This window comes from Struthio camelus, chromosome 10, assembly GCF_040807025.1.
Source record: "Struthio camelus isolate bStrCam1 chromosome 10, bStrCam1.hap1, whole genome shotgun sequence".
Taxonomy (NCBI): Eukaryota; Metazoa; Chordata; class Aves; order Struthioniformes; family Struthionidae; genus Struthio; species Struthio camelus.
The window spans coordinates 10,804,226-10,814,585 of record NC_090951.1 but is presented as its reverse complement, the minus strand read 5'-3'; the positions used below and the strand labels follow the sequence as shown (position 1 = coordinate 10,814,585).

The 10,360-nt window shown below is 38.6% G+C and overlaps 1 protein-coding gene across 2 annotated transcripts in view; it reads right to left on the bottom strand.

Annotated features, from left to right (window-relative positions):
- Positions 1 to 1,908: 1,908 nt before the first annotated feature.
- The window catches only part of CDH5 (cadherin 5), a 34,812-nt gene continuing 26,360 nt past the window's right edge, over positions 1,909 to 10,360 (bottom strand). For both annotated transcript variants that reach the window (XM_009674716.2, XM_009674718.2), the window contains exons 7-12: positions 8,785 to 9,038; positions 8,082 to 8,224; positions 7,050 to 7,174; positions 5,908 to 6,016; positions 5,383 to 5,628; positions 1,909 to 4,588 (exon numbers count right to left, since the gene is read on the bottom strand). In XM_009674716.2, coding sequence (XP_009673011.1) covers positions 4,095 to 4,588; positions 5,383 to 5,628; positions 5,908 to 6,016; positions 7,050 to 7,174; positions 8,082 to 8,224; positions 8,785 to 9,038 — 1,371 coding nt within the window. In that variant the 3' untranslated portion in view covers positions 1,909 to 4,094. The remainder of the gene's footprint in view (positions 4,589 to 5,382; positions 5,629 to 5,907; positions 6,017 to 7,049; positions 7,175 to 8,081; positions 8,225 to 8,784; positions 9,039 to 10,360) is intronic.

The following is a 10,360-nucleotide window of genomic DNA, read 5'->3' as shown; positions in this document are numbered from 1 at the left end:
ATAGCTTTATTTTTTGCTCCTCAAGATTTGAAATAGTTATAAAAAATTATGAAACGAAAATAGGTCAGGAAATACGGCAATTTTTCTTTTTTTCTGTCCTAGGTCCACCTGAAAAATAATGGAACTAAGTAAAACTATTATTTCTAGCAAAATAATATATCTGCGTTTGTACTACTACTGTGAGCACTTCCCCTCCAAGTGACATATGTGTAGGAGTGTCAAGAGTGACAAGATTTGAAATAGTTATAGGTGGATCTATACTTAAAGCTCTGTGCTCCAAAAAGCCAGTGCTGCTTTCCATAATTTGCTCGCTACGATTCAGCCTGGCCGGAAGGTGGTACCAATGTCCGGGCAGGTCTGATTACAAAGGTGAACGGGTCCCCTCTGAAGATCCCCTTGTTACTGAAGGGAAGAAAGGGAAGAATCCACTAATTGAAGAAAGAAAACAAGAACTCAACAAGAACAGTTCATTTTTTTTCTTTTATAATTAATCTTTCTATTCTGGCAATTTTTGCTATTACGTTCTTCCTAAGGCATATCAGTGGTGCTGGACGTAATAGCTGATGTAACTCTTTTTTCTCTGAACAGTGGAAATTCATTTTGATAAAGGGAACTTAGCTCACCTGACTTATTTGGGAAGTATGGCAGGGTGCCAGGTGTTAATATTCAAACAGCTTTTCCATGCTATTGTGTTACTTATCAAGGCTTCCAATCACAAGTCATTATTTTGGAAAAATTTCTGATGGGGTGGGAGTAAAAAACCTATATTAAATGGCATGGACCTCTCTGCCTAAATGCAGTAAAATAATAATTTATGATATACTTTTAGGGATAAGAGATTAAAATGCATATTAATTAAATGAATAACGAAAACCTTTATGAAAATCTGTGGTACAAGTTACCAACAACTGTTTAATCAAATTCCTTCTTTGGAAAAATGCATTTCATTATATCATAATTAGCACATCTATTGTGTTTTTCGTACAACTTGTGCTAAAGTGTATTTGATTCTGAGTTTGCTCATGGCAATTAGCACTTAAGAAATTGAACTTTTTTGCTTTATTCGAAGCTTTATAAGTAAGTGCCATATCTGGGGAAAATTGATAGTTTTTTGTTAAAGCACTAGAATATCTTGGGAGTATATTGGGGTAGTCATTATTAGTAGAGAAAGGAGATACTAAAGAACTATGCTATCTAAAATGGCAAATTTAGGGGTCGTTTTTTATTTCCCTGTCACAGATATCTACTATTCTTGTGTTAGATCTAATTCCTGGATTATGAGAAAGTTGGAGCTTTTTGTATAGCACAGTTTAATTCTGCTTGCTTGTATTTGTAGCAGCAGGTGGGAGAATAAGATGAAGGTAGTAGGCCGGTCTGCTGGGGCTTGGTGTTTCCCCCTGCGGTGATACGGAGAACTGACCGCAGTGGCAGTGGCATCAGCGTAGCCCCTACGCATGGGAATTGATGCTGACGCAAGGCTCTAGGACTTCCGCTTCTGCCTGGGTCCCTTTCCATTTGAGCAAAGTAAGTTTGCAGTAAGGACAAAGGGCAGGATGTCAGTGAACATGGTGCTTCCAAGTCCCTGTGGTGCCTGCCTGCTAAAATACCAAACGCATGCCAAGGGATGGAACATGTCCTATAGGGCTGGCAAATAGTTGGCATCCAAAGGCAGAGAGTTCAACCTCTGCAGCTGCTCAGGCCAGACTGCACTGCTGGGCTTTCCTCTTCCCTACCTCCTGACGGCTTTCCAAAGAGCAGGACGAAACTTCTTTTGCGGAAAGTCCATTTATGAATTTGTGTCTGATTTCAGTTTGATCTGAATGTAGATTCCAGTGTTTTTGTGGTTGAATTCACTCTAGCACAAAGCCTGGTATTGTCTTTGTGGAACTCACTAATACACAGGACATCCAAACTTGAAATTCACTTTTATGTAGTTACAAAAAATACAGTACAGCAATATAAAAAGAAAACATCCAGTGCAAACTCTTTATACAGTGGAAATCAATACAGTATTCCTTAAAACAGCTTTACAAAACAGATTTAAAAATAGTGATTACAGGTAATACTATCGAGATGATGCTTACTGAAGTACTTTATTTACTGCACTAAATAATTTCATAACTAACCTTACCTGTTGATTGCCAATATCTTAATTACTGATGAAAATCTTAAACTGTAAGTATTATTAGTTAGAATTCTTTATAACATACTAATATGTGGAACCTCAGCAGCATACAGAGTTGACTGGAGTAAGCAAAATAGGAATGAATGAACACATTAAAAATAAACTAAGATGGTCATCCCAACATGTGCTTCTTTTATAAAGGGTCTAATCCAAAAGCTGATTTGATTGATGGGCAGGAATCTACTTATTTTTCCTTTAGTTTATATTTGAAAATGTGAGTAATTTGAATTATTGATGATAGTATGCATTAGTGTCCTGCTAAATATTGTGTTAGACAGCTTTTTATAGTAATGGAGGACTAATGAGAGACCATATTATAATGCATTGCTATTTCCTACTGAGAAAGCCTTTTTTGGGAAGGGAGTGTAAATTAGAGATGTCATGAATAAATGAAAAGCAAATTTGGGAGGTTCCACTACTCTGGTTTAGAAAAAAAGAAAAAGATTTAGTGTTATCTGGTTAGCTACCGAATTTAAATAATCAAATCAACTAGACTAATACATACAGCTCCAGCATAGATTCTGCAAAACTGAGTATCTGGGTGGTTGGGTTCTGTTCCTGTTGAAGGCAATGGGAGGCTGCATTGCCAGGAGCCAGAGGCAGGCCATTGTCCTAAGACACCTGCTTTTTTACAAAATGTATATGGCTGGGTAACTTCACGTAGGAGAAGTTTCATTCTTTTCACTGTGTGGCTCTTCATCAGGTGAGAAACTAAGCACATGCTTGCCAGGGACATAGTTAGTGCAGCTCCAAAACCTTACTTACATTTGTGGTTTTTTCATGCATACAAATGCATAGGTGTATGGCATTCTGGTTTGGAAGTCTACAATATTTTCCTAGATGGAAAATACCCGTTTTACAGTACCTGCTTAGAAAAAATCAAAACAGTTTCACAGTAATGAGGCCCTTCATTTGTTTGTCCCTGAAATAATAAAATTCCTTTAATAATGTTGAATAGAAAACTTACTCAACCTCTTTAGTGACCTAGAAAGAACTATGTTGCAATCTGGAGAAGTCTACAGTATTGGAGTCTTAACATTCCTCTGATCTCCAGATTTCCTGCCCTGCAGGATATGTGCCATTGAATAACACTGAGGTCCTATTTACAGAAAGAAAGAACAATTTTGCTGATAGCTAGAGGAATTCTAGCACTCCAGAAAGGTGCCTGAAATTATTATCAGGCTGTTAAAAATGACAGATAAAACCAGATTGTGCATCTAAAAATCCTGTCTAATTTTATCTTTAGCAACTCTAATTTGTTATAGAAGACTATAAAGCAAGAATAATTAATAGATTAGAAAGAAGAAAAAATCATGCCTCTTTTTGAAGGTGATGGAATAATTTCTAATATTAAGTGATAGACCATATGTTCCTCCTTGCCTCTGCTAGGTAAGTGTAAGCGTGGAATATGAATGTAAGATGTTACAAGAGGGCCAGGCAAACCAGTGGGCCTGAGATACAGAAGGGTATACAAAAGATGCCTTCCTAATGCCACGGAACCTCTCTGTTTCAACGGATGCTAATCCTGAGTGCATGTTGATTAAAAGAATATAGGAGGAGAAGAATGAAGGAGAAACTGGAGACAGAGCCACTTTTTAAGGATAAGTGTTCATGTGGATGGGGAGAGGAGTCATGTCCTAGAAGACTCAAGCAGGTCCCCGAGCAGCAATTCTGGGGAAAGAACAGAATGCTAGGAAGGACAGCAACACTAGGGGAAGTCAATGTATTTAATTTGTGTGTTTCTTTTTATCCTTACTGCTGCCAGGATTTTTTCTTGTCTATCTGTCTGAAATCCTAGTACTACTTGGGTAAAAAGCTGTGACTCCTTCTTTGGCCATTGGAAGGCTCTTGATGTCTGTCTGTATCAGGAGGGAGAAAACTGGCTAATTAGAAAATAGCCAGTTTGAACTCAATACACAAAATCTTCATTTGGTTCTGACCCATAAAGCTCAGCTAACATTTTAAACCTTGGTCCCCAGTCATTTAGAAAGTCGTAATCGATATCTGAGTCTGAGGAACCTGATTCCAAAGAACTGAGAGACTCTGCAATGGACTCAGCACCTTCGTAGCCATAAATGTGAAGTGTGTCATATGGCAGCAAATCTCTGTCATTGTCAGCTTCATCCTTCTTAACTTCAATCATAATTTCCATTTCTCCAGCACCAGAAGTTACGTTTCCAGAAGACTTTTGGATTTGTGCATATGGAGAGGGCACTACTTCTGGCTTTATACCATTCTTGCGGACAGAGTTGAGTACAGACACATCATAGCTTGTGGTATCCATTTCACCACCGCCTTCTTCATCGTAAGTGACAAGCTGCTCATGAATCTCTGCCACATTCCTCCCAAGACCGCTCAAATCCTTCTTGTGTCTCTTTCTTAGAAGAATTAGCAATGCAATTACTGCAAAGGAAACAGATATCAGCAAGTGTAAATAGAGATGTAAGGAAGCAGAGTAAAACAAGTAGCATTTCAGATACGTCAAGTCTGAAAGTTTTTTTTTCTTGAGAGAGAAAATTTATTAGACATTGTAGGATTTGTGTGTTCTCAAAGCAGTTCTGTCTGTACAGGAATTGTGACTCTTGAACTAGAGTTACAAGTTCAAATGAATAGCACCACAGGTTCATTGAATAGCTCTCAACTATTACTTTGAATTGGTAAATCTTTTCATGGCAGGCATCAAATGCTACTTTTTGTGATATTTGCGATGAGGACCTTTTCTCAAACAACAAAAACCTCAAAAGTTGTCCATCTTCTGGTAGATTCCAAATACAGCAAATAAGTGCTCTACTAATTTCTTACAGATGTGCTTACGTAAATATGTTCACTGGACTGTTTAAAGGGTGTCTGGACTAGTTTAGCCTTTGGGAAGAGGAGTCCTGTTGTTGCTGCACTGGCACAGATTTCCTGTTTTACAGCTCCATGTGAGCCTAGTAACAATGAATCGAGTATATTATGTACACCTGCAATAACCTTTCCAATGACTCAATCTTTCCAATAGAACAAATACAGTTTAATAGTTGAAAATACACTAACAGGCCAGGTGAAAAGAGCGAATGAAATGATGCAAATAGTTATAATATTTCTTTTTTCATGACCACTTTATAGGCACAAAGCTTTTGTGGACTTAGTTAAGAAAAAAACAAGAAACGCCCCATGTTTTAAGTCAGAGAACATTACAAAAGTCAGATGCTTACCAATGATTGTGAAGATGCAGATGAAAATTGCCACCAGTGCTTGAATACTAACTCCAACTTGTTTAGCTCTTTCCTCACAAAAAGTGAAGTTGCCTTTTTCATTACACTTGCAGACGCTGATGACAAGTGTATTTGTGCTGCTGAGGTCAGGATCACCATTGTCTGAGATGATGACAGGCAGGTAGTGGATTTTTGCAAGTTCACGATTAAACTGTCCATATTTGACAGTGATATTAGCTGTGTTATCTGGAAGAAGAAACAACATATAATTAAGTGATAATCTCTACCTGATTTTGCTTATAGATTATCAGTCAGTTGGTACTTCTTCCCCCGAGACAGAGCAAGCCTTTAGGGAAGCCAGTCAGACTTGGGTGGCAACAAACAACATTTCTGTAGTAGGTTAAGTCTTTATAAATAACAACAGCTTAACTGGACCAAACACAGGTTATTGCTATAGCTTTTCTCCCCTGTGTCCTAGTGTCTCGCTTCGGCTATCTGAGAAAATTCACTGCAGGGATACACTACCATAGTTCTCAATCAAAGAGAAGTTGCTATCTTCTGTGGCCAGGGAGTACTTGAAGAAACCTCTAGGTGATATTTCATCCTTGTCAGAAGCTGAAATCCTGACGATTACCTATAAAGATGGAAGAGGTCATAATTTTCAGTATACATTGCCTCCAGTGGTAAAAAGGCTTACTGTATGTAAGTTATAGCTGCACTGTGTATCCTGTGTAACATTTTCAGTAAAGGGCAGGACAAAGATGTTTCATGATGCTCTTCAAGTTCTTCCAAGGAAAGTAATTTCCTTATAACTCTTCAAAAAGAGCACTGTCTTTCTCCTAAAATAGTGATTTAACTTCACTGTCAGGTGAGAGACAAAAGACAAAGTCTCTGGTAATTAAAAAATAAAAAATGTCTTATGCTAAAAGACATACATAATGAATGTTCATTGAAATACGTAAGATGGATATCTTCTGAAGTGTTTAACTTATATAGAGATATGAGTTTCACTCATTGAATGTCATTGAGACTTTCACTCCTGAATTACCTGCTTGCTTTTGAAAACCTCAACAGTACATGTATTCAGTACATGTATAATACATAAAAGATGCGTATGATTGTATCCCAGAGGTAGTTTAAACATGAAGTTAAAGGTGAGATAATATCTTGTGTTCTAACAGACTCCTTCAAAGAGTCCAGTCTGTGATTGCAAATTAATCAAACGTTATATATATAGGCTAAATATGCATATCTGAGGCCAAACATCTAAAAACACAAATGCTAACACTACTTGTGTATGCAAATAATTACACTCTGATAAATACTACAGTAATGTTACATGTGGCATTGTGGCAACTGAATTGCTAATTTTTGCTTTGAAAGCATTGCCTTTACTTCACAGTTCAATTGCTAATGCACGCACATGCTTACAAGCCTGGAGGGGAGGAACTATGCAGTTCCATATGTGTAACCGGATAAATGTCTATAGCCTAACAGTGCAAAGTCCTAAAGAGAGATTTCTGACCTCTGACATTTTGGAAATTGCTGAAAATAATTTCAGATCAGGTGTTTGGCTGTGAAAACTAACTTTTTAATAAAAGACATATTTTTCTTGGACTTGCAAGTAGATAATTCAGGATTAAGGAAAAAACCTCTTTCTGTCTCACCTTTCCTGGTGCAGCATTTTCACATACTCTGGGTTCCTCGGGATAAACAAGTTCTGGAGCATTATCATTTACATCAGTAACTATGACATGAACTTGGGCATGTGATTCTCTGTCAGAAAGATGGCCTGTAAAACAACAACACCCGTCACTTAGACTTCAGGAATCTCAGTGGTATGTTGCTCCCTTTTCCCCTTGCTTGTGTCCATCTGTGTGTCTCCTGCATGATGAATAAAGAGAGTTCCTAGCTCCATCATTCATTCTGACTTTTCTTTTGATAGATTCAAGGTTTTTTCTAACAACTCTCATATTGGACTAAATTATCAAGGCTCTGTGAGGAAAAAGAGAGGAAAATTTTATTTGCTTATGGCTCCCTCATTCTTCAGACTCTGTACCTGTAGTGTCCAAGATTATCCTCTGGCACTAAGGCTGCTGACACAGAGGGCAGGGCTGTGACAGTGAGGCGAGTGTGGGGCCTGGCCCTGATGTAGAAGTTGTCACTCAGCAGCTGGAAACCCCAGAACAACGTCAGAAGGTTTTTGCTATGGGAGTTGGGCTTCAGTTTTTACTGCTATGTTGGAGTAAGAGGAAGGGATAAAGGCAATGCCAGCCGTGCCTGGGCGGCTGGAGCGCGGAGCAGGAGGCGAGCTGCGGGGCAGGTGCCGGTGTTCCCCATGCTCGGCAGGGACATTTGTAACTGTGTGAGGGCAGGAGGCTGGGGGGATGTCTCTGCTCTAACCACAGGCTTATCCATTCATCCCCGGGTTCTTCCTCTCGCCGTGCCCTTTTTATTTCTTTAATACACTGAATGCATTTTCATAGCAGCTAGGGGCCAAATCTGAAAACTTTATTTGGACCTTTTTTAGGTATTTATTTGATATAGCAGATGGTTGTGCAAAGGCTGTGAGCATCTGCTTCATTTGTAGCTTAGTGCAAACAAGCTGTCGGGTTGAGGCTTTCCTTTTTGATATGCTACAGTCTTACTATAAAGTCATATTCTGACTTCTTTCAAAAGAGAAAATGAGAATCACTTACCATCTTCAAGGACCTCCTGGGCTGCTACTGTTATGTTGTATGAGGCACTAAATTCTCTGTCCAGAGGCTTAGGAATTTGAATAATTCCAGTATCGGATATTCTAATATAGTCTCCATTAGGACTGGCTCTTCGGCGACTGAATCTGTTTTTTGTTTGAAAAGAGATATGTCAATAGAAGGGTGATAATACTGTGTTTTGCTTTAGTTCCTTATAGTAGAAGGCCAGAGAAGAGTTGTATGACGAATTGCATTAATATGATGACCAGACTCTCCCAGAATATTCCCCTAAAATTATGCAAGCTGTGAGAGTGTAAGATATCATCAGAAAAGGTCCCACATTATTGTCCTTTGCTCGTAAAGAAGTCTGTTTTCCTTTCAAAGCACATACTCGAGAAAGTTATTACAATAAAAACGGCAACAATAAATTATAGCCACGTAAAGATATCCAGAATTATACATTTTCCCATAAATGCACAAATGTTTTATAAGTGATTCTATGTGGTAATTACATGGATAAATGTAGCTTATGTTCATATGTGTTGCTTGCAGTATACATCCATGGTTGAAGTGACTGAAAAATCAAACTGCATTTTTTTTGGCTTGGGGATTTCTGAAAAAGCCTCTTAGTTACTTATTAAATTCTTGGGACCATTAAGAAATTCTCCATTTTCACATGGAATTACTAAAGCTAGTGTCCTATTACCTGATTTTCCGTTTAGCTGCATCAGGGTCATGTGCCCAAACTGAGCCAAGTGTTCGTTTTTCTAGATCATTTTCCCTTATTTTAAAATCATATGGCAGTTTAGTGAAGACAGGAGGCTCATCAACATCGGTAACTTCAATGGTAACTGTTGAGATGCTCCTAGAACCACCAGATTTAAAATAGCGAAGATCAACTGTAGGATCTGTTGCTTCAATGTCAAACCTGTATTCTGCTACTTTTTCGAAGTCCAGGGGCTAGAAAAAAGATAAACAGATATTCTTCCTTTGTTGATGTCTAAGTAAACTTTGCACTGGCTATCTATGCAAACTAAAGCTCTGTGCTGGCATTTTTGTTTGGAAATAATGGCAAATTTCAATTTAACTAGATTCTTGGGAAAGCACTTCCTCACTGAACTTCTCTCTTTCATAAGTAAGGTGGCTTGAGCAACTTCTGGTTTTGAACAAATTTATTCAGTATTCAAAGTTCAGCAAAACTTCTCAGTTTAAAGAATTTTCATTTTAACAGTTCTGTAGCGATAGGCTTCTGTCAGAGTCTGTGATCTCTGTGCCTAGGCTACACCAGAGCTCGTCAAAACGTGTTTAAGCTCCTTTTTCTCGAAGGTGAGGGCCAGATTCTCCTCTTCCTGGCCAGGCTTTCTGTTCTGCAGTCATTCAAGGCAGACTTCCTAGCTGCACTGACCAAGAGCTGGGACAGGGAGTGATAAACAACATCCACTTCCTTGTTTTTCTCATTGACTGATCGTAAAAGGCATCTGTAATGGAAAGAAGGCCAGGGACTAGGGCAGTGAGAAAAACCCCAGCTAGCTCTTATTTCAAAGTCTGGGTCCATATACACTATTGTCTGAGATTATATATGTACTGTGAAATATACAGTAGTTAATAGTAGTGACTGTTTTTTTATTTGAATGGACACCATAAATGGAAATGATAGTGCTTATCTAGCAGTTGAAATTTTATCTCAAATGGTTGTATATTTAAAATTATGGTGTACGTGTGCAGCCCCTTGCATAACATTGGGGTGAACTTTGCACGCTGTGTGTTAAAAGATGAGACAATTCTTAGCAGCACAAATTCCAAAGTGCCTGGGGGGCTCGTAGCGCTCATCCTCGCGGTGCAGGCTGCAGGCAGTGTAATCGGCAAAGAACCAGCATTCCTCAGGGTCCTGAAAGGATCAGGGGAAGGGCTGCATTTGGTGAGGGAAGGCTGCTCAAACCTAATATTACCACATCTCCAGAATTCACTGGATGTCTTGTAATATTTGGTGCTTTTCTTCCTTAAAGTCTTCTCTTCTTGATGACATTTGCTTGTCTTAATAGCTAGAGGGAGACTTGGAAGTAAAAAGCACATTCATGTCAGTCTGAGTATTACAGGAGATAATTTTACCCCCTTTTTTTACTGTAAGTCAATGAAATTGATGCACTCTTGGCTTGGCAACACTCTGTGTAATGCAGGAGTGTCCCTTGGTACAAATTAAGTTGGTCTGAGAATTAAAAAACAAAGAGCAAACCATGATAAAGGCTTTGGAGAGTCTGGGCCCTCTTACAGAGCTACCAGGA